The sequence below is a fragment of the Ursus arctos genome, unplaced genomic scaffold (assembly GCF_023065955.2).
Source record: "Ursus arctos isolate Adak ecotype North America unplaced genomic scaffold, UrsArc2.0 scaffold_24, whole genome shotgun sequence".
In the NCBI taxonomy this organism is placed as follows: Eukaryota; Metazoa; Chordata; class Mammalia; order Carnivora; family Ursidae; genus Ursus; species Ursus arctos.
In genome coordinates, this window is record NW_026622919.1 from 38,962,887 (window position 1) to 38,988,050 (window position 25,164).

Sequence of the window (25,164 nt, forward strand, 5' to 3'; positions counted from 1 at the left end):
TATGTGGGTATTAATGATCCATCTATATTGTTTGACTTTTTTTATAATTTAGAATTTTTCAAAATAATCAGGGGGAAATTCTCCCATGGTTTCTACTTGGTACTTTCATTCATTAAATAGAAAGCAGTAAGGAATATGTTAATACATGTATAAGGCAGAAAGAATTTTAAAAAGAACATATCCACCCCCATGCTGCCTAAAACAGAACACTGACCAACATCAATGAAGCCCACCGTGTCACATCCTAGTTGCTTCTCCCATATACATAACTACCATCTCCTAAAACACATTTCTATTGTTTCCCATTTAAATCTCTAACCTACAAATTTCCGACTTCAAAAAGACACTATATTGGTTTAATATACACTGATACAGTCTAATAGAAATACTAAGTGATTTCTCCTAAGACAATACAGCAATACAGTAGCCAGCATTTACGGCATTATTCCTAACCATCTTTGCTTTCCTATTAAAAGCCCTGTAACATTCTTTACCTGGTGGCTAATAAGCAACACTACTTTTTAAAGAGTAGTACTAATTGCTTTACTTGCCTCTTCCTCCTATGCCTAACAGTGAACTGTGTTAACTGCCAGCAAGAAGCCAGAAATAAGAACTCATGGCACATTCTCCGATCCTGTCAAAAAAGAATGCTGCCTTTGCCTCCTAGATGTTCTTTTATTGGCACAAAGATGCTTCACTCCCCAGTGAAAAGACTAGAGAGATGATGACAAATCCAGGTGTTCTCTGCTACCCTACCCTGTGCCAAATGCACAGAGCCACATGATGACGACACACAGATTTCTTCCTTAATTTTTTAAGTAAATACATAACCTCAAGATTTGCACAGGGCCTACTTCATTCAGGTCTCTTTCAAATATTACCTTCTCTTAGACCTTTCTCTGCAAAACAAGCATTTATTCTCTTTTTCTTCACAGCACTCACCAATAGTGAGTTGATATACTTTTTGGGTGGTGGTGTCTGTTTCTTCCACTAGAAGTTAAGCCCCATAAAGGCAGGGATTTTGTTGCCTTTTCACTGCCTAGAACAGTGTCTCACAAAGAGCAGACACTCAGAAGTGACATGGCTAATAAACAATCTTAACTGAGCCATCTGAATAGCAACTCGTCCATGTTTATTGCTTTCTATGTGACAAAGAGAAAAATTCAGTATTTACAAACTTGTTTTATCATTTTTAAGAATAAAGAGAAACAAAGGCAAAGAAATATCACCACTATATTATACTTCAGAATAAAAACATTTCTAGAACATTATGGGAACCTCACTTGTCCAACAACATTACCTGTTTTTATCAAATACTGTCATTTGTGCAACAAATGTCTTTTCCCCATCTTCACGATTTCGTTTTCTTCTAGCTGGAAGTTCTTCATTGACATCTGAATTTCACAAACATTTCTTATGAGTCAAATATTCAAACACAAAGGTCTTTTTTACAATATGGTCCCTTATCCCAAATTAGGTACAAATTATAATTAAGCTGTGGTATCATGTCCAGACTTAAGCTCCTCAAGTTTGTGTTTTACCATATGTGTATGTCCTTACTAGGAAAGGAGAAAAAAATCCTCACTTATGGTTACTTTTCAAAAACTTCAAAGGTACTTCAAAGACTCAAAGATTATTTCCCCAAAGGTGCCTCTCCACTGAACTTCACGTACACCTCTACTATACCGTTCATCATGGTGCTACAATGATTTATATCTATCTCTGCACTCCAGGTCAGCTTTTGTGAGCTTCTGGTGGATACGACTAACGTTTTAATGATCTTTGTATTCCCAGCACTTATATGTAGGCTGAATGATTACCTCAAGGGTAGATTCAGAACTTTTGGGAAGACAGAGGGATAGATACGTGATAAGCAAATATAATAAAATCTTACAGAATCTAAGCAGTGGGTAGACAGATGTTTACTATATAAAAGTCTTTCGACGGTCATATACATATGAAATTTTTCACAATAAAATGTTGTGTGTGGGGGGGGAGGAATGAATTCATTGTTTTGTTTGCCAAGAGACTAATCTGAAATACCAGTCTTCTCCATCCAGTGTTCAATATATATTTTTTTTACCATATGAAATACGTTTCCTCATGTAAAAATGAGAACTTTACAGATTAAATACCTAGTACAGCACAACAGCCAACCATTTAAGATCCAGGGTAATCTACCATAAAATTATCTCATCATACTGTAAAATATCTGCAAATAAAGGTCATCTCATGCCTTCAGAATGCATGCAATTTACTTCTAGTTCTGTACCATTTTCTTCCTTGGAAAAGCAAAGTTTAAAATAAAACTATTAAAATAAAAATTACCAATATTTTCATTGGTTTCTCCATTAATCATTCCATTAAACTCTCTTCTTCCCGGACGAGTCACTCTAAATAGCAATGAGTAAGACTTCACCATATGGCTGTTACTAGGTTCAAATTCATTACTGGAAACTGCAAGGGACGGGAAATTTCCAGGTTTTGTTTGATTGAGATCAGGATTCAAAGGCACCTGCTTTTTACCTGTAGGAACTTGCCTTATTGGACAACTTACATCCTGCAAAGGCAAAGATTATGAAATTATACTTATTTATGCATATGCAATTATGATAAGAATTATAATACAACTTACAATCACAGATACAGGAAACATGATTACCAAATGGCATGCTAAAATTCTAACCATACTTCTGAAAATTGTGATGAAACAAAAAGGAAATATGGAACAGCTATATCCCAAATATTTCTCCAATATAAGGATTTCTCCAATATAAGGAAAAAATGATACAGTATATCCAATATTTAGCCGATGATCATCTGAAATAGTTTTAAATTACAAATATGGGATTAAAACCATGCTTAAAATGTTAAGCTTATATAAATTAATAATCTTTTCCCTTAAATTTTCTATTTTAACAAAATAATTGATAGGACCATTAGAAATGAAAATAGACGATAATAAAAACACCACTCTCAACGTTATAAAATAGTAAATCTATGTATTTAAACGCTGCTTAATAGGAGCAATATTGTTCATCTTATGAATAATATTCTGTAATTATATAACTGGAGTTATGCTTAAATAGTTGAAAAACTGGAAGATGTGGAAGACCTTGTAACAAGATACTAGCTTCTCTTTGAAAACAGAATACATTCTTATTATATTAAAAAAAAATTCTACTCTACAAAAGAGTATAAAATGAGAAATATTTAAGTTTCCCCCATCCCCCCCTGGTCCTATACTACAGAGATGACTAATATTAGCAACTGGTTGTGTATATCCTTCTAAGCCAATGTTTACACCTATTATTTTTTTGAAACACAAAAAGGACACTATTAATTGTATTCACTTTTTTTTTTTTGCTTGAATCTTCAAGAATGTTCACATCACTACTTATCATGGATAGGATTGCACTGGAGTGGGGAATGGTATTTCTTAACTTTGAAGTTTTGAATATAAACTTATATTGTCGTCTCCTATCACCTTAGTCCACTCTGTATGAGTGCTTTAGTAGCGCTTAAGCCCTGTGTCATCTTACGATGATTTTGGAAGAACATCAACAACAGGAACCTCTATACAGATCATTCCTAATCTTAAAATACCCAAGGTCCTGAGGCTACTAAAAGTATATCTATTGGCTTTAGTGGGCTGCTGAGAAAATTTAACTATCATAACATGTGTTTCTGTGGTGAAATGATTTCACCTTATAAATAAAAATTTGAGGCAATGTATTAATACGTCAATGGCTAATAACACTGGCAACAGAATTTCTTTGCCTGAGAGTAGTGTTACATAAGGTAATCCTTCTGGGAAAAATTCTCACAGCCCTTATTTAAATTTCAATTGGTACAAATCGCTAAAAAGTAAGCTAAGAGACCAGAGTGGTAGGGAAGCATCTGAATGTATGTGCTAAGATGCTAAAAGATAGTTTCTAACCTTCATCGTCAAACTCCTATAATAGCAGAAGGTTTTATGCAGATACCTCAGCCAGCCCCGAAAAAAACAGGAAGATCTGGGAGGTTGGCAAAATAGGTTATCAATTTTATAATTCAGCCATCAACATATCTAAAAGCTTTCAAGGTTTGGGGTACCTCAGTGGCACAGTCAGTTGGGCATCCAACTTTTGGTTTCGGCTCAAGTTGTGATCTAGGGGCTGTGGGATGGATCCCTGCCTTGGGCTCCATGCTCTATGCTTGCTGCAGAGTCAGCTTGGGACTCTCTCACCCCCTCCCCTCTGCCCTTCTCCCCCACATGCGCACACGCACACTCTCTCTCTCTCAAATAAATAAATCTTGAAAGAAAGCAAGCGAGCTTTCAAAGTTTAAAAGCACAATATATATACATGAACATACTCAATTAAAAAATTATTCCACATAATCTACCAATATTGTGTTTATATGTTACCTTTCTTTTTTTATGGCAAACTTTCACAAGCAGGACTTCCAAGGTAACAGAATTTTGTTCATTTTCTGAGTTTTGTGATGGCTTATCTAAATAGAAAATCAATACTTTAAAAAATTTTTTAATATAAATATCGTACTCATTTTCCTAAGAAGTCTGGGAATTTCCAACAAAAAGACTTCCTATAATAAAGACTTCTCAGAAGTTTACTCATTTTTCCCCCAAACCAGTTCCAATTTGCAGCAAACTCTTTAAAAGCCTTTTAAAAAGTCATTTAAATAAACCTTTCACAATACAATTACCTTCCTACAATACTGTGATTTTTCTTTTGATTCAAATAAGACGTTCAATTATTTTAATTAATGTTAAAAACATTAAGTTATTATATGGCTATAAAGATTTAACATTTATGATAATTAGAGAATATAATAAACTTCTAGTCAAAAGTATTTCTGACAAATACAGTTAAAGCTTCTTGGCAGAAAGCACAAATGAAATATTCAAGACAGACAACCACACACAAAATAAACATTTAAAATTTTTTTCCTTCTCTCAAAATCTATTAGAAAAATTACTTAGCTTATGATACTCTTAAAATTGAACTAGTCACTATTATATATGCTTTATTTTGAATGCAAGGCATTATCAAACCAAAAAGTTCTTTGACTAGGATTTGTGATCAAAGGGATTAAAATAATGGATTTCTGATATAAAAGTTACATATACAACTATATTATTATTTCACAAGAAAGACAGCTAGTTTTTTACCTTTTCCCTAGAATTTCTCTAAAGCCTGAACAGGATAGCTAAATTTAGAATATTATTTACTACCCACCCAGGGGAGTCTCTCTTGGTTTACAAAGTTTGGGGATTTTAATTTTAAATAATAGTCTACATTCTTTGTATCAATTACCTAACAAAGGCTTTTGCAAATTAAGGTTCTAGAGTATTTCTCTGTAACTTACTTGTCTTTCATCCCAAAGGCATTATTAATAGTTCAAACTATTTAATCAATCATCACTAGGTTTCAATAATATATAAAACTACAACAGATGCATCCACAAACGTAAACAAAAATAAAATAATTTTCCTTCTGAGATTTTGGACAATGCTTTTTTTCTACTTAAAAACATTCTTCTTGGGGCGCCTGGGTGGCTCAGTCGTTAAGCGGCTGTCTTTGGCTCAGGTCATGATCCCAGGACCCTGGGATCAAGCCCCACATTGGGCTCCCCAATGGGCGGGGAGACTGCTTCTCCCTCTCCTGCCTGACGATCCCCCTACTTGTGCTCGCTCTCTCTGTGTCAAATAAATAAAATCTTTAAAACAAAACAAAGCATAAACATTCTTATGTAGGGTGTGCACATAAAATACATTTCAGTCAGTCTCTTTGAATGCTGTATTCAGGATAAAAAAGTAATACATGAAAAAAAATCCAGTATTTAAAATGCAGTAACAAAAATGCTTTCCAAACCATACTCACCATGAAAATAGTACCCTAATAATCTTTGTGTATTCATTCTAAGCAGTTTCAAGTAGTAATAGCTAAACAAAAGTCTTCATTTAAAAACAAAAGGAAAAAATAATCAGATTTTAGGGATCTTGATGTTGGTTTTCTATCTTGATTTCTTAAAAATATTATTTCTTAAAAAAAAAAAAAACTACAAATATACCTTGATTAGACAAGAGAGGCAATATAGCTGCTTCTTCCCAACTTCCACTAATTTTCAAAGTTATAATGGGAAATTATTTTCTGGAAACAGAAGTATCAACAGAGTTTACTTTCTCATATACTTCAGTAACATCAAGAAAAAATAAAAACTGCAAGTGAAGTTGAGCAATTCTGAACTCTATGTATTTTGTCATGTAGACAGGAAAAAAGTTTAATCAGACTACTCTCCAATTAATTTCAACTAATTCAAGTAAAATTAATCCAACTTAAATATTAATCAAGTAACAATAGTCAATTAATATCCATCATCAATTTCAGTTATGGATAACTTACATGGGTTTTACGTAAGTCCCTGGGAACAAAGGGCTAACGAACCTATAAAATTCAAACTATAAGCTTTAAAGTATTAGAGTCCATTGTTCTTTTAAAAGTACGAAAGAAAACCAAGAATAAGGCATGATTAGAAATAAGGACTCTATAAGATGATTGTAAAACTAATTTAGGAAAAAAACATAAAAATGCTACTCAGTTTACTTCTATATAAAAATGGATCAGATCTAAGGCAAAACCAGAAGTAAAGTTACAGTAGCTAATAGAGATATGACCAGATTTCAAACTTCTTACATAAAAAACCTGACTAGTTATCAAACTGTTCTAATATAACCATATTATTAATAAACTTTGTTTCTTACTAAACAATACCAAGGATGGTGATCTTGACAAGTTTCTTAAAAAGATTTCATTCCATTACACAATAATTAAAGATGGATGAAGTCAAGGAGCATTTTATCCATTTTGAAACCAACTGAAAGTTTACCTAGCATGCTTTTACCTCTTTTAATGAAGTAACATTTAAGACTATATACTTTTCTTTGTAAAATATCTAACATATTGATATATATCATTGGTAGCAGTGGTTGTTTCTATTGTTTTATTACCGTATTTAAAAAGAAAAATACGATGCAATACCATCAACCAAAAATGTTCATGCAGAAAGAATTCTACTCAGGGGACTCTTCCCCTATTTCAGTTCTAAGACAATTTAAAGTCCAAAAAATATTGGAAATAAAAAATAGCAAAATCTAAGAAATTTAATTGTATTGAAAAGATTTTCTCATTATTTTCTAGTTATAATCTCTGGAAAGATGATGGCTCTGAGTTGAGTAAGATAATGTTATATAGCTTTTTTTTTTTTTTTTATATATCAACAGTGTCCTAAAAAGTATGGTTTATTAGAGTAAGAGTTGGAATTTCATTTTAGATATAAGCCACATGCAGCAAACATTTACCTTCAAGACACTGAATGATTTTAACAATTTCAAAATCTACTTAAAATTTAAATGGCTAGGGGCGCCTGGGTGGCACAGCGGTTAAGCGTCTGCCTTCGGCTCAGGGCGTGATCCCTGCGTTGTGGGATCGAGCCCCACATCAGGCTCTTCTGCTATGAGCCTGCTTCTTCCTCTCCCACTCCCCCTGCTGTGTTCCCTCTCTTGCTGGCTGTCTCTATCTCTGTCGAATAAATAAAAATAAAATCTTTAAAAAAAAAAAATTTAAATGGCTAGCAGGAAAGCAGTAAGGTTTTATGTACACAGTCCACCTACAAAAGCATTTAAGCCAATTTCTCAAAATTTGTTCCTCAAACAACCTATTTCTGAATTATCTTGGTGCTTTATTAAAATGCAGATGCCTAAGCTGTATCAAAAACCTACTAGATCCAACTCTTTGTCCAGATATATATATTTTAAACAAACTGCCAAAACATTTCTACATACACAAAATTTAAGAACCACTACTTTTAAAGTTTAAACAGGTACAAGTTACATCTTCCACATCCCATTATCGACCACATAAAGCAATAACTGAAATAGCTGGAGAAGTCAACTAAAGAGAAATTGAATTATTAGAATTGACATTTTTTCCACTAAGTATAATCTTATAAATTAGCACATACACACACACAAAAATAATTTTTTTTTAAATTTACAAAGCATTTTGTTGTTAGAAGGCCAATATATTTACTTTTAAGTACATACCATTTTTGTGGAAGAAACCAGTAAATGTAAGCTGCAGATGGGCTGACAAGCTAAAAAAAACACACACAAAAAAAACAAAAAATGTATCACTTTAATGCTCTATAGTAAAAATAGCCCTAAACTTTAAAAAAAATAACAATGAAATCAAAGTTACTTCAGCTAATTTATAATGTCTGATCTTATTCTTAACTCTGTACAAGCCCATGACTCTACACATTGTCTATATACATAAAAACAAAACAGAACAACACAACACACAAAAACACCAAAGCAGTAAGTCAGAAAAAACCAAATTACCAAATGAGGGACAAGATTATTTACTGTGCTTTAGTACTCTACCTATAAAATGCGGACACATTTAGTCAAAAGAAAATTTTGATAAGAATAACTGAGTTCATGCAAAAGTGTCTGACTATTTTAAAGCTATGGAAATTCAATCTCCTAACAAATGATACGGAACCATCACTTTCTTCTTCCATTAGGGGTGAAATATACAATTACAGACCTGCTATAGATTGGTAATTTATTGTTTCAACATGTCATTTTCATTTAGTTTTAGAAGCAGTGGAAAAGGAAACATAAATTATATTGATCCTTTTGTTTTGAAAATTATCAACAACGGAAAAACTATTACGAGGAGATAGAATAAACAGAAACATTCATAGACTTTTGTAGTACCTTTAAACTGCAAAAGAGAGCAATCAGTTAATTAGAAACCATTCACAACTTTCTAGAACACAGTTTTTGTCGTGTGATACAGACAGACACCAGATTATAGAGGGCTAGACAGAACGGATGTTGGGGGAATGGAAGCAATACTGATTCCTTACTCAAAAAATGTACTAGTGTAAAAGGCAATAAGGTGACAATCTAGTGATTCTTATAATCGGAAAGAGTGAGGCAAGAGAGTTTTAAGGAGCGAATAATGATTGAAAACAAGGACATATTATAAAGAAGTTAGCTCTATAACTCTGCCCAGGATTCCTCCCTTTCTTAGAGAAGAGGACAGTGATCCTTCAACAGAAGATGTGAGGATGCCTCTATCTTCTTACTGAGGTAAGCCATGAAACTGTATGCTAAAAAACTACAGGGTGGGGATCTCAAAGGGCATTTCCAGAACAGTACTAAGAAAACTATGCTAGGGTATCAGTAGAGGACAAAATGACTATGGAAGAGTAGAAATGGAAGGATCCAAGCAGTTTCGAAAGCATAAATATGAGAGAAAACGAAGAACAACTATAACTTAAGCAGCAACAAAATAAAAACAGTACACAATGGGATTCTTGAAAACAGGTAATTCATGTATAGTACTTTCTGACATGTATCGGATATATTTTTAAAACACATAAGAGTGGGGAAGAGGAGGGCTGACCATAAAAGGGGCATGAGGAAATTTTTAGGAATCTTTATCTTGATTGTGGTGGTTGTTGCCTATGTGCAGTTGTGCAAATTTAGAACTATACACCAAAGAGACTGAATCTAATGGTATATAATTCATACCTCAAAAAAAAGTACATTAAAGGGACAGAGTAGAAGCCCAAAGGAATTTTTCAAGATTATGGAAGCATTCTATATTTTGATCATAGTTATGGTTATGTAAGTGTATACATACGTCAAAACTCTTAACTATATACTTAAGGTGTGTGCATTTTACTGAATGTTAGTTATACCCAAAGCTGATTTTAAAAAGTGTATCTGCCATCTACAAAATCTACATGCCATTTTACTAAAAGATAACTAGTGTTCTCCTATAAAAATAGCTCCATAAATGTCACCTTACAAAGCAGAATTAGCAAAACTCCAAAACATAGCCGAACACAAAGAGGAATATCCTATAATTTCCTTCCACATGTTAGAAGATAATCCATTAGTCACAACCAATCTATCCAATTCTTAATTGCTTGAGTTAAACCTACATACCAAGGCCAGGTTAATTTTCTTAAAACCCCATTCTGAATGTATCATTCCTCTCTCCAAATTTTCCAATGGGCCCCTAAATGCCAAATCTTTTGTCTAATTGCTGTCTGTAATATGGTTCCCATTTCTTTTTCATCTCCACTAAAGTCCCACACAGGAAAACAGGTCAGAATGGTAAAACAGACAGAAAAATCTACATTTAAATTCTGGCTCCAGTTAGTAGATGTGACGTGGTATCTATAAAATGAGGAAATGACCTCTCTTAAGATTGTGAGGCTTGCATAAAGTACTCTCTCCCTCTTCTACAATGGCCCCATCCCCAACCATCCCAGAGCTTAATGATCACAGCTTAATCTCAAGTATTTGTATTTACCACTTTTTTGTCACACATACATTATCTTTTGAGACAATCTTTTTATTACATCAGTGTCCCTAGCACCTATCAGTGTCTTACAGAAAGGCACTCAACAAATACTTTTCAGAAGAAGAGCAATGTCCTCCCCGAGTAAGATTTTTTTGTTTTTATATTAAACTCTATGTCCAACATGGGGCTCGAACTCATGACCCTGAGATCAGAGTCACATGCTCTACCAACTGAGGCAGCCAGGCTCCCCTAGAGTAACAGATTTTTAAGGTCAGGGATCATGACCCATTACACTGTAGTGCTTATGGTATTATTTACATTGTTTTTATAGAAAATGTGGTTCTAAGTTCCAACTCTGAAATGCCAGAAGCATCTTGCACTGATCTACCCCAGAAAATATTTTAAATTAGTGTTACTCAACATGTGGTCTGCAAACTGAGGTCATCAGGGAAACTTGTTACCATTCCACAACAAGGCAAGAAACTGGGAGTAAGACTTAATCACTTACGGAAATTTAACATTGCCATAATATCCTCCAAGCTTGTGATCAGTAAGTATATTTACAAAAACATCGATCTATGAAAGATTGAAAATTAAATACAAAAAGGTTCTTCACCACAGGTGGTTTGAGGCAGTTTTAAATGGTACATTTTAAGTTAAATGAGATATGAAGCACATTCAGCTATCATTCTAACATCGTTCCTTTAAGAAAAGGAATTCCAAATTTCAATTAACCAACTTAAAAAATAACTTTGTGAATGTGATTTGCTACGCACAATTTCCCCTCTAACTCCCCCTCCTAAAAGTAAACATTCTAATATGCACCTAGAATAAAATATAACAATGACGCCCAGTTTCTCTCTTCCATAGGTGGCTTTATTCAAGAAAAAAGGCAATTTTCTTTCCCTCCCTGGTTTACCCTCTTCCCTCTCTTAGTGGCTGTATCCACATCTTGATTGTTAAGCTAAATCAGAATGGAAGGCAAAGAAACATGTAGGATGGGTCAGGTCTATTTGGTTTGAGGCTGCACGTGACCTAACTTAATCAGGATCAGATACCTGAATAAGGATTTGGTTCATCTTTATGATATGCTCCCCATCCATAACTCCTGAGGAAGCAAGCAATGGGGCAAGAGGAAACTAGATGAGGAATTTGAAATTTTGAGGTAAGATTTCAAGCATAAACATCTAACGATGCAAAAGCTGTCCGCAGAATGAAGTTAATTTAAACTCATAACGGACTAACATTGAGATGACATTCATGTAGGAAACTCAAATTTTAAGAATAGCCAGATCTCACTGAAGGACAGAGATTTTATGCTGGAAAGAGACTAAGATTAGTGCCTCTAATTTGTGCACATTAATCTAATAGTGGCAGATGTAAGGCTTCATTTCTAGAGTTATGGCCTCATAATAAAATGATAAGCTATTTGGCATCTACACTGTTAGAAGTTAGTTACCCAACTTTTCTTACACATTTAATGCTATCATGTATAAAACTGTGAAATTGGTGACTACATCAAGCCCATTATTCTGGGAATCCAGGGTCTCTTCTGAGGTTCAGACACAAGGATGGGAACACTTTATAATGAGAAGATAAAGTTGAATGAGGGGAGGGAGTCCTTTACAAAATAAATAAATTCCCTTCTAGAAGTATAGCAGACAAAACATAAAGTAAACCCAAAGAGTATACAAGGAGAAACATCTTAAAAATTTGTTCTTAAACACTTAGATTTTAAGACTCAGATATGCTCAGTAGCAACTGATAAGGCACCTTCAGGAGTTAAGTATGTGAAAAGAATCTATGGCCCAGGTACTGAAAGAGGAACTAAAACTCAAACATGAAAAGATGCTGATTTGAAAATAACTTCAAAACCTGTAGCCAATACAAGACTGTTAAGAGAAAGGGGAGAAACACATCAGATTTATTAATGGTGGAAAAGACATACAATTGAGTTAAGAAGCCAACTTAAGTTTTAAAAATGCAGCTAAATCTACAAAAGAGAAAGGTAGGGAAATGCCATTAATTCAATATATCTATTTAAAGTATTTTATGGCTGGGACACCTGGGTGGCTCAGCCGTTAAGCGTTTGCCTTCGGCTCAGGTCATGATCCCAGGGTCCTGGGATCGAGCCCCGCATCAGGCTCCTTGCTCGGCGGGAAGCCTGCTTCCCCCTCTCCCACTCCCCTTGCTTGTGTTCCCTCTCTCGCTGTCTCTCTCTGTCAAATAATTAAATAAAATCTTAAAAAAAAAAAAGTATTTTATGGCTTTCTTGGGATAAAGACCAACATCCTTAAACAGCCTATAAGGCTCTGCATTATCTAGCCATGGTCATCTGTTCTAGCCTTAGCCACTCTCCTTACTTTTTCTGTTGGCCTCAAATGACATATCTATGATACTCCCTTTACTTAGAATCACCTATCTGTTCACCCTCTCAGTCCCCATTTTACTTCTATATCCATCTTTTATATCTCAGCTCATTTTTCTAAGGAAGCCCTACCTGACCATCCACCACTATTCCCAAATCCAACATCTCAAACAAGAGCTGGATCACCTGCTTCATACATTCAGTTTCCCTATATTTTTCTTTCTTAGCAATTATTTTACAACTGTACATACTATACATTTATATCTTTTTCCTCCATAAAGGCAAGGTCTTCATCTGTTTTGCTTACCATTATATCCCCTGGGACGAGGATAGTTTTAGACCTGGTACACTAAGAAAACTGGAACCTCAGGAAAAAAAAAATAGATCTGGATTTCTTTATACAAAGATGCTTAGAAAAGAAAGATTACTAATTCAAAAGCTTAGGTGGTCGGGGTGCCTGGGTGGCTCAGTCGTTAAGCGTCTGCCTTCGGCTCGGGGTGTGATCCTGGCGTTCTGGGATCGAGCCCCGCATCAGGCTCCTCTGCTGGAAGCCTGCTTCTTCCTCTCCCACTCCCCCTGCCTGTGTCCCCTCTCTCGCTGGCTGTCTCTATCTCTGTCAAATAAATAAAAACTCTTAAAAAAAAAAAAGTTTAGGTAGTAACAACAATAAGAAGCGATGAAAAGCAATTTATGTTATCAATCTACTAAAACACTGGCTTGAAAACGTCCCTAGTAAAGTACTAGTTCTGGTATCTTTTGAGGGGATTTCTCCAGCTGCTAACAGAGGACCAGGAATGGATGATGATTAAGGGGAAGAGAAAGGAAACATTTTGCTTTTCATTTGACCCAAATACTTTTGCAAGCAACTCCAATTTGGAAATCCCTTCATGCTCCTTTCAGCCAGTGGACGTGCACTTAGAAGTCAAAGGAGTTTGGACTACAGAATTCCAAAACTGGTAGTACTAACAGCACAAAAGACGCCTGGGATCCTGCTCTTATAGAAAACTAAAGACCAGAGATTTATTCCAGTAAGCCATAGTACTTGGTCAAAACCCAAAATAAATTCAAAACCCACAATAAATTGGAGTGCCAGAAATAAGAACTAAAGAGGACAGAATATAAGGAATTATGTCAGACATTCTAAAAAGAAAATAAAGATATTTTAAATATACTCCATCATACCAAAAAAGCAAGGAGAAACAGCAAGAAAAACTTGAGACTAAAGGTACAACCACTATGAATTTCTAACATCCGCTAATAGGTATGGAGAATCCCAGAAGCCATTCTTTATGAAAACAATTTTTTTTTAAAGATTTATTTATTTGTCAGAGAAAGTGAGAGAGAGAGCGTGCAAGCACAAGCAGGGGGAGCAGCAGGCTCCCTGATAAGAAGCCCAATGTGGGACTCAATCCCGGGACTCTGGGATCATGACCTGAGCTGAAGGCAGATGCTTAACAGACTGAGCCACCCAGGAATCCCAAGAAAAGAAACAATCTTCAAGGACAGAAGGATTTATTACTGAGGGAGGGTTACAAATATCAAATATGGCCTATTGCCATGAATTGACTGACATCTTAAAGATTTTTCTCCCCATCAGCTGCTTCCCCTATGTTCTGCCAGTATCTGTGACTACTAAAGACAACTGCAGATCTAGAATATAAATAATAAAAGATCCTCAAACACCAACTTCATCTTGCACAGATAATGCTGGGAATTTGGTTTGGTTTCTAAGTTACCACAAATGACATAAATAAGTCAGGCAGTTCATTGTTCTAACTTTGCAGCTGTAGTACTACAGTATTTGTGTATCTTGATATTCCCCTAAACTTTGGAGAATGAAATACATGGGATTTGCGAGTAGAGATATTACAACTTTGGAAGTGCTGTAAGAACGTGAGTTCCAATGGAAGACTCCCAGACTACCACTGTTGAACAAATCCAGGATCCAACTAAACTAAGATCTGTCTGAGATGGTACAGAATAAAAAATAGAAATGGAAGACAGATACGTTTTTGTATATGATTTAACTTGTACTAATTAATGTCAAGGAAAAACAAAGACTAATTTTGTTCTAAGAGAACTTGACCACAGATTTTACAAAGTTTTATAGTGCTGGCATGACATATTGGTGTCTAGGGAACTTCCTACAATGCTATGTGATAAGTTTAATGGAACAACAGGATCATGCCTAATTTGAGATGAGAAATACATTGAAGTAATTTAATAATATGGAGCCTTGGGGGTAAACTTAAAGCGAAGCAATCTCCCAATTTATTTTAGTGTCTCTGGCAGTGATACAGACATTCATAAAGATCTTGGGCGGGGGGGGGGGGGGGATGCTAGCACTTAGCACAGTAACTCAACACATCTGGGGCCTAAAGTGCGTTGTTGGGCAGTAAGCTCCAACATAGTTAGGTCTGTTTTTGTTTCTGTTTTTTTTGTGTTTTTTTTTTTAATTTATTCATTTATTTGACAGAGAGAGAGACTCCGTGTGCATACAAGGAGGGGGAGCAGCAGAGGGAGAGGGAAAAGCAGGCTCCCTGCTGAGCAGGGAGCCCGACGTGGGGCTCAGTCCCAGGGCCCTGGGATCAAGACCTGAGCCAAAGGCAGATGCCCAACCAACTGAGCCACCCAGGTGCCCCTAGGTCTGTTATTTAAAAAAAAAAAAAAGAGAGAGAGAGAGAGAGAGAGACAGAGACAGAAAGGGAGAGAGCTTGATCTTGGGGGGTTGAAATGGCCAATTCACTAGTCCCATCTGCATCCTGAAGACTGAAAAAGTTGTTTTTTTTTGTTTTTTAAAAGATTTTTATTTATTTATTTGACAGAGATAGAGACAGCCAGCGAGAGAGGGAACACAAGCAGGGGGAGTGGGAGAGGAAGAAGCAGGCTCCCAGCAGAGGAGCCTGATGTGGGGCTCGATCCCATAACGCCGGGATCACGCCCTGAGCCGAAGGCAGGCGCTTAACCGCTGTGCCACCCAGGCGCCCCTGAAAAAGTTGTTTTTCAAAATTACAGGAAGGAATTCTTGCAACCCTCTGATGCTTCTGTGAGTGACGTAAAAACACCTCTGTTACAGTACTGGCCTAGCTGTTGAAACCACTGGGTCAAAAGGAACAAAATTACTGGGTGATTATTCAGAGAGAATCGACTAGTATTACCTATCTTCCTCACAACACACATTCTAAGGGAAGCTCAGTAGTATTTATCAAAGCCAATGTCACAATGAGATAGTAGTAGGTTCAGCAGCAATAAAGATAGAACCTTGATGGGAAAGATAAAGAAAAGGGTCAAATTTTCTTCTTGGTTCATTCTTCCTTTCCACACAAACCATGGAAGACCTGGAGGGCAAACTATTAAAATGTTCAAGAGAAAAGAACCAGGAAAGCTCAAAGATGAGGCTCTGACTACAACTTATACTTTAAGTAAAAAAGGCCCTGAGGATCCTAAGAGCTCTGTCTAGGGTAGGTGACCAGACAACGATCTAGAATAGAAATTCAAGCAAAAGAGTGTACACGTACTGAGAATATTCTCAGTCTTATGTTATAAGGTACTCCCTGAACAGTAACAGATTAGGTAAAGATTTGGGATCTCAGCTTCTAGAATGGACTGTCACAATTTATTTAAGTCAAGATTGCCTAGATATGGAAATATAAATTATAGTTCAGTCCTACGAAAGTGCAAGACATATAATTAAAAATGTGATTTTACAATTCAAGTAACAAAATAACCTAATTCAAAGGTCAAACTTAAAATATAAGCAACTGCAAAAATGACATCTTATACCAGTTACTAAAATGAGAAATCATAAGTGAAGTATCATGAAGCCCGTCTACAATCCTAACTAAACCGGTAAGATCTGATTTAAAATTTCAAGACACAACAATCTATTGTGGCAATTTTACCAGTTTCATTTTTTAAAAATCTAACATTTTTAGTTTTGTATTCTCCCTGAAAGTAGTCAACGAATAAACAACTACCACCCAAGTTCCTGTGTCTCTTTAGAATGATACTCAACTTTCTTTAGTTTACGTTATCAAGAAAAAATGGAAGCACACTGTCTAGCTTAGGCAAATATTAGGCTCGTCAGAACTTTTAGGGGTTAGTTCTAGGTATTACATTTGAAAACATACAACAAATAGATTCTGACTAAAGGGTCAAGTTTCTGAAACTCTTATGTGATAAACATATTTCAAATATAAAGTTAGGAATACTTTGATTGAAAGGTGTAAATAGGGGGAAGGACAAGATGGAAAAAGAGCCTCTTTAAGATTTGAAGACAATTATTTAGAAGAAATGTGATATTGTGAAGCACCTGGCATACCATCTAGTATAGAGTAAGTATGCCATGAGTCTCCAACCCTCCTTACATGAGGTAGTAAGATTAATACCAACTGCAGAAGTTATAGAAACTTTGAGTCAAAATGCAAGAAACTGGTAATAGCGATAAACAATAGTGAACACAACTGCCTTCAAAAACAGTGAGTCCCCAGATTGGAGGTATTCAAGATGAGGCTTAAGGGTTCTCTGCCACAAATGCTATAGAATTAGTAATTCCTGATTTATGTATGAGTTTGGACCAACTGACCTCTAAAGTTCCTTCTAACTCCTTACAATGTTGGGGTGATCACTACAGAAATGATCACTATAATTCTTTCCTCTTTCCTCAAGTATGTCACTTAATGTAAACTGATAGGTTATCTTACCTATGAGATTCTTGCTCTCCTTTCATTTTCTCTACTTTTGATAACATATCATCAACTTTAAATGTTTTCCTGAAAGAAACAGATAAACAAAATAATCACTTCTCAACTGGGAAAAAAAAACAGATTACACTTTATTGTCACTATAATAGGCAAGTTGGAAATCTGATTTTGATTATTTTTAATAAGATAAATTGTGGATGGTTAGCCGTAACAAGGAATACTACATTGAAACAGTGTATGTTATAATACAGCAGACAACCCTTCAAGTCGCATCTCAAATGCTATCTTTTCCATGAAACATTTTGTAATTATTCCCAAACCAGAGTGATTTCCTCTTACCTATGACACTCGGCTTATATTTATTTTGACATTTAGTCTCATAAATGTGAACTTGCATAAATATTTTATTTCTTCTCCTAGACTATAAGCTCCTGAAGGGCAGAGACTGCTTTTCTTCAAGGAAAGCCACATCATGGTACCTTATATTTGAAAGGTATTCAAGCATCTGTTGGACTGAACCAAACAAATGCAAATCATATATATTTTGAAACATTCATCTATTTCTATTAAGTAACCTGACAAATATGTGGTTGCACTATTACATAAAAATAAATATTTTATAAAAAGTATCTGAAGGTAACAAAACATCCTCAAAGATTATTAGCAATGGCTAAAGTAAAATGACATGTCATATTAAAGAAATGGTTATCAACCATCATGGAAAAATTTTGAAGTTTAGGGGACATACCCATCAAATCATAATAAAAGTATTAGCTTTTAACTCTAGAGGTTTAAGAGAAAAAAGTACTTTTTTCCACAAAATAGAAACCTAAATTAAGAATAACCCCGACACATTCCCAAGCAATTTAAGAATGGACTCCTAAAACAAGCCTTATCTTAATTCTTAAGGTGGTCTATTATATTTGTCCTACAGACAGAAGCTAAAAATCTAGACCCACATATGTTAACTGGAAATGAATATTTTTTATACTCATATATTTTCTTCAAACTTAAGACATGAAAAACTTAATGTATTCCACATATATTACTTTGTAAAGCTTGAATTCAGATACTAGAAATTACTAATATGCTCATTCCTCAAAAACAGCTATTGTACTCAACTAGTATAATAAAAAATTATCAGTAGAGAAATGTTAACATAAACACAAATATATTACAGTAAAATACTAATAAGGAAGAGCAGTATTGATGCAATCTATAGTTCAGTTGAAAAAACAGCCTCCATTAACAAAAGATTTAAAAAAAAAAAAGCTTCTCTCTTTACCTTTAGAGTTACTGAAAACTTCAATATTAATGTTTCATCCAATAGAGCATAAAAGGAAGTACTTTAGGAAGGATGGCAATACATTTTCAATCTCCACAGATAAGAGAGAAGAAAGAAGAAAAATGTAGGATTATTTTAGGCTAGTTACAAAGAACTTTCCAGTACAAATACTGAAATGTACTACTGAGGAAGGTTGTAAAGTTACTGGAAACTTTTAAGAATAGTAAGTTTATCTTTATGCAATGATTAAGAAGAAATCCTGTCTGTAGAAAGAAAAGTTAAGACTGTAAGTCAAAAGGTTCATCTCTTCCAACATTATGGAGGTGTGCATAGAAGTGCATAGGAAAGTTGAATATTAACAACCATGTGAAATAGGTAAGATCATAAAGGCAAGCCAGCCTTCTTTCGGAAAAAAACAAACCAAACCACATAAGCCACTATACAAAAGCAGCCTCACTCCCAGCACCAAGTAAGTCTGTTCTTGAGAAAGGTACTGCTACAACAGCTCAGGTTTAACAAGGGAAATAGTTATCAAAAGATCATCAAAAAGAGAATATTTTTAAAATTCAAGAAATTCCAGGAAATTTTCTTAGGAGGATTCAGAAACAGCTTACATGAAATCTAGTAAAATGGGTTCAATAAAAGATGCCCTTCTCCTCACAAATACTCCCACTGTATGAGTGTTGCGTTAGTCTATGGAATTTGAATACCTCTATGAAGTAAAACCGAAGTACAGGGCGAGTTTAACAAACATACCAGAATTAATATCACAACTGAGCGTATGAATTCAAAAGGAGTGATACATTTATTCTAACAATGGATATTATGCTGTTATGATAGTAAAAAAGGCGTTCCAAAAACATTTAAAAGCAATTTTATAAAAGGAGTCCCAAAAACATGTTTAACAAAGACCACAATCACTAGGTTAAATTCACCACCTTCCAAAGTCACCAACTACTTTGAAAAGAACAGCACTCATTTGAGGATGTAAGTTGTATGATGTGTTAAAAATTAGTTTTAATGTCTTTTATAAGCCAAGCATATAACAAAAGCATTAAGTGAATCCTAATGCATTTTTACATGGAATAAACTATGGGATTTATAGGTTTCTTGCCTGGTAAACTGCTGCAAAACTCCCCCAAAAGACAATTTTTTGCCTAAAGAGCAATAAATTAAGAAAAGTAATTTCTTCTACCAAGTTTTTAAAGCTGTCTCCACCTATTAGCAGACAACAGAAACATATCCCACAATGAGACAAATAGTCCAATAAACAAACATGACAAGAAAATAATGAACTTAGAATTTAAACATATTTTTTTATCTATTTATGGATTAACTCATTATTTTGAAAAAACTTAATCACTTTTTAAAAAAATGTTTAAGTGACTACACCCACATTGGGCTCAAACTTACAACCCCAAGATCAAGAGTCTCATCCTCTACCGACAGCCAGGTACTCCCCCCAAAAACTTAATCAGTTTTAAATTAAAATCAGGCAGAATCCTAAATGATAACTCAACTGATTCTCCGTATTAAAAATACTAGAGGAAAAAGTTAACTACTACTTAATCAAAATCTCCTAGGTTTTATAGAATAAATCAGCACACTAAGAACCACAGGCCAAATCCAGCCTACTGCCTGTGCACATACCACAAGCTAAGGATGATTTTTATGGATAAATATCTGCGATTGATTTGATAAAGAATACTAACTCTAGGGGCGCCTGGGTAGCACAGTCGTTAAGCATCTGCCTTCAGCTCAGGGCGTGATCCCGGCATTACGGGATAGAGCCCGACATCAGGCTCCTCCGCTGCCAGCCTGCTTCTTCCTCTCCCACTCCCCCTGTTTGTGTTCCCTATCTGGCTGGCTGTTTCTCTCTGTCAAATAAATAAATAAAATCTTAAAAAAAAAAAAAAGAATACTAACTCTAAACCCCAATTAAGGTGAATGTCATTTCCTCCCACCCCACAAAAATAAGAGTCTCACACTTCTCACCAGTAGGCATATTTTACAAAACACTATACTCAATTATTATATTTTAAACTTCATCAATAAAAAATTTGTGGATATTTGTTTTCTCTCTTTTTGTGTAAGTATCTACATACATGCTTACTAATCTTAATTCTGCCTCCTGGACCACAAAGCCTAAAATATTTACTATCTGGTCCTCCACAGAAGAAGTCTGCTGAACCCTGGCATAGATCAAATAATGGCACAGACAGGCAAAGAGCTGACAAATTTAATTCTGTTGCCTAATCCATCACCTTCTTCCTAGTTATTTAGGCTCTTGGCAAGCTTCACCTATTAAATGTAATGCACACAAGCACGCAATCGCTCGCATACTCTCTCTGTTCAGAACGATTACCAGAAGATAGTTTTAACATTTCAATCCTTCAAAGTACACCTACGTGTATCTACAAAGCTGAACCAAGTCCTGCTATAGAAACATGATGCTTACTTAGTAATCAGTAGGAGCCTCCAAAGGAGTTTGGTTTCAAAGTCTATTGGGATAGCTTAATGGTTTTAGTGAGTCAAGATTAACAATACCAAATGCCTAATACAAGTCCTCTCCTTTAAACTTAAAATTGTTCACTTGATGTACTCAATAACCTTGCATGTAGGATAAGGAACTAGCATTCTATAATTACATATGGTTAAATATTACATGTTATAAACAAAAATAAGTTCTGATGGACACCTCCAGACTCCACTTGAACTAGATAATTAAGTCTTCTTGTTTTTTAAGGACATTCAATCTATGGACTTCAAAAATATTTCCTCTTCTAGAAAGACCACCACCAAAGATATAAAATGAAACTTGCTGAACCTATGATTATGGAAGCAAATTCTTTATTGTTAGAACATGTAAGAAAGATTTAAAAATTAACCTAAATTTATGTATTGAAGATAGCTCCCCTGAGCGCTTTCATATTTAAATCCTCAGCTTCTACTAAACTTGAAAATAACTCAGCACAAAGTAAAAATATTATTCAGTAAAATCACTTGTTTCACTCCACTACTAAATCACTTCTACCAAGAAAAAAAACTGGTAATAAACTGGGATTTATAAAAATGATACTAATAAAAAGTCACCAGGCAACCAGTTCAACTGGTCACTTTTTTCACCTCAGTTTTCATATTTAATCTTTAATTAGAAATAGTACTTTAAAATAAAACTTTAATATTTTTGATCAACTCAAAATAAGATTCATAAAATGTACCTTTTGATGTTTGTTCTGGAGTTTCGATGAGACATGTAAGTAAGAGTCCTGTGCAAAAATATTGGCTATAAAAAAAGTTTTAAAAATATTAAAATTAAATAGGTAAAATTCTAAGAAAAAAATAATATTCATTAATTTTATTGACTACTTACAGCTATAAGATTTCGAGTTCGAAGAAATCTATAGATCTGCGTTGGTTCTAGGTAACAGGAAACAAAAGGATTATTTAAATTCTCAAGAAAATAACCAGCCCAGCCAATATTATAACTAATGTAAACCAATCACTTACACGAAAACCATGTACTACATACTGACATCAAGAAAATTAGTAGGCACAATAAGATCAAAAGACATTCAATCTATGGCATATATCCACAAAACTCATCTACATTTATTTTAAATTTAAGGTTCTCTACAAGCTTGTGCTTAAGCCTTGCATTTCTAAGGTAGCTACTTTTAAAACTAGTCTGTATGCAGAACTGAAGAGTAATTACACTGATTTAATTTAGCTAATTTAAACTATAACCCATCTCCTCCCGAAAAGTAGCTGAAATGAGGTAGCTGGATTCAGCAAAAGAACTTAGAGATGCTAAATAACAAAATAAATTTTCACTTTTTAACAGGTCTTTTAAAAAATCTGTAGTAAGCCAAAACAGAATAAAACGGTTTCCTAGATGTCCTGATGCAGATACGATGAAAGTCAGTCAATACTGAAATGAGACACAAACTATAGCTAAAATTTCCAATGAATATTTAGTTATAATTGAAGTTTTTATCTATTTCTTTGTTCAATGTAAATATTATCCCAATATGTAAATACTACCTCAACACATATTTTAATCAACAGATTCCTAGTCTTTTTAATTCTCTTTAGTTAAAATGCGTTTGCCTCTATAGATAAAAAATATATTTTATATACCAATACAACAATACCAGTTCCCTTAACGATTTAGTAGTATCACATTTCTTTAAATAAAGGAGTATCAAAATGAACTAAAGATAAATGACTGTATCAGTAAATACATCAAAGCATTTTAACTTCTCAGAAGATCGATATTAAAGAACAATCAAGTTGTTTTGTGACAAAATCTAGCACTTAATGACAGTTTACTCCTCCAAAGTAAACTCATTAGAAAGCAAAATAGATTAAACTTTCTTAGCAGATTTGTCTTCTCATAACATTTAGAAAGAAATGTTTAAATTTCCACTTAATCTTCAGTTTAGTTTTAGTGTCAAATAAACGAAAAGGAGAGAAGATAATTTAGAAGGGCTACAAACACGTATGTTTATTGTCATCACTGCCCTTCAGTTCTCCACCATTTTTCCAATTAAAAGCACTCCAGATTTTCCAAAGTAGATTAAGCAAAAGTAAGACGGTGAATCTCTCAAGCCGGTTCAATATTCGTTTCAATAAAAACTGAAATTCCTTGTACTAAATTCCAATTAGAATTTCACGAAGCACTAATCAGAATGAAAGAAGGGTATTAAACAATGTAATACGTCTTTTCAAGCACAGCTGATACCATGCCTTTAACATATGCCACGGTAAAATTGTAAATAAAGACATTCGGCGGTAAAGCCGCGTTTATTCAAGTGTCTGTTATTTAGCTATTAGCGATCATCCAAATTATAAAATGTACACAAAAGCAAAAAGGAAAACAATCGCGATATAATATTCATTAAAGGGCAGTTGAGATTATTTACAGTCATGATGTTTTTAATAAATTCTATTGTTTGTTTCCAGACACCTTGCCTTCCTTTCCAAATCAAGTCACAGTTTTGCCCCTTAAATGAGACCTTAAAAGCCGAAACTGACATAAGAAAATGTTCTGGAATGAAGACAAGTACAACGGGAAAAATTCCCAGCTCGTCTAAAGATAAGATGCTTAAGCACTACCTCAGTTTACGTACCCAAGGAATGGGTGGATAGATTTGAAAGGTTTAAAGCATCGGAAGGTGCCATGTTACCATGTAGCACCAAGTTAGTGCGAAAGCATTTCAGACAAATGACAATTTGGTCCATTTTACTGCACTCATCTCTTCACGGACTTATTAATTTTGCTCCTCAAAACCTACAACCGAAACCCTTGTACTTCTAGAGTAAGAAAAGACATGAAAGAAAGCAAGAACTAGTCTTGGGATCTGACTGCATCCTCAGTCCAACTGTAACCTCATCTAAAAGCCTGCTCTTAACGTGGGGCCCCCTGCCCAACCTCTCGTGTATATCTTCGGGGATTCAAGAACCTCACCTGCACCCCCAGTTCCACCCCCTCCAAGGCCCTACCTAGTCTTAGGGCCCCCTTGACCGTAATCCCTTAAGTGGGAACAGCCCCCTCAATTTCTCCCTCCACTCCCCAATCGAGTCCCGGCGAGGAAGGGGGGCCCAGCACGAGTGTCCCGGCCCCCTAATGCTGGAAGAGGGGGTATTCCTGCCCTCAAAGCCTCAAACACACTCACTCTCAAAGGCCTGGAGGAAAAGCTCGTGGTCAGCCTGGACGTGCTCCATTTTCGGCTTCTTCACCGGTAACACCGCGGCCCCCGCCGCTGCCGCCGCGGAGGAGGAGGAGGAGGCCGAGTAACTGCCGCCGCCTCCACAGCCCCCGCCGCCGGATTTGCCGCCCGACGCCGTCGCCGCCGCCACCGCCGCCGAACCCCCGAAGCCGCCTCCCCCGGACCCCGCGCTGGGCCCCGAGCCGCCCCCTCCCCCACCGCCGTGCTTCTGAGGCGCCATCGCGGTTCCTGCCTCCTCCCCCCGCCAGCTACCCGCCGGGCGGCCCCGGAGAGTAAGCGCCTGCAATACCAACCGCTCGCCCCAGCAGGCTCCGGCGGACCGAGGGGGGAAGGAGGAGAGAGGGGAGGAGAGGGGAAGGGAAGGGAGGAGGAGAGGAGGGAAGGAGGGAGGAAAAAAAAAGTGTCTCCTCCTGAGAGCCCCGCTCCGCTCCGGAGGCCGCTCACCCTAGCCTGGCCTCGCTCCGCCCACTTCCCCCGCCCGGCGTCCTGATTGGCCGGCGGGAGCGCGCGCCGCCCGGCCGCCCAGCCCGTTGGCCCGCGGATTCTCCCGTCAGTCACGCGGAGGCGCTTCTCGCGGAGGCGCGGCTTGGTTGGCCCGTGCGCGCTGCCGATCGCGGGCCCGGCCGCCTCTTTGAACTGAATTCGCGGGAAAATTAGGGGTCGGAGCGGCCTTCCTGCTGGCCCCGGT

The 25,164-nt window shown here is 36.0% G+C and overlaps 1 protein-coding gene across 3 annotated transcripts in view; it reads right to left on the bottom strand.

Moving 5' to 3' along the window:
- SUZ12 (SUZ12 polycomb repressive complex 2 subunit) overlaps positions 1-24,926 on the bottom strand; it is a 42,462-nt gene extending 17,536 nt beyond the window's left edge. The window contains exons 1-9 of one of the 3 annotated variants that reach the window (XM_048224028.2): positions 24,770-24,926; positions 24,423-24,509; positions 22,118-22,164; positions 21,966-22,030; positions 17,460-17,528; positions 8,108-8,157; positions 4,409-4,494; positions 2,329-2,560; positions 1,301-1,394 (exon numbers count right to left, since the gene is read on the bottom strand). In XM_048224028.2, coding sequence (XP_048079985.1) covers positions 1,301-1,394; positions 2,329-2,560; positions 4,409-4,494; positions 8,108-8,157; positions 17,460-17,528; positions 21,966-22,030; positions 22,118-22,164; positions 24,423-24,471 — 692 coding nt within the window. In that variant the 5' untranslated portion in view covers positions 24,472-24,509; positions 24,770-24,926. Of the gene's footprint in view, positions 1-1,300; positions 1,395-2,328; positions 2,561-4,408; positions 4,495-8,107; positions 8,158-17,459; positions 17,529-21,965; positions 22,031-22,117; positions 22,165-24,422 lie in introns of all 3 variants that reach the window. The other 2 variants (XM_026517657.4, XM_026517658.4) reach the window with 2 other exon arrangements.
- Positions 24,927-25,164: the final 238 nt, after the last annotated feature.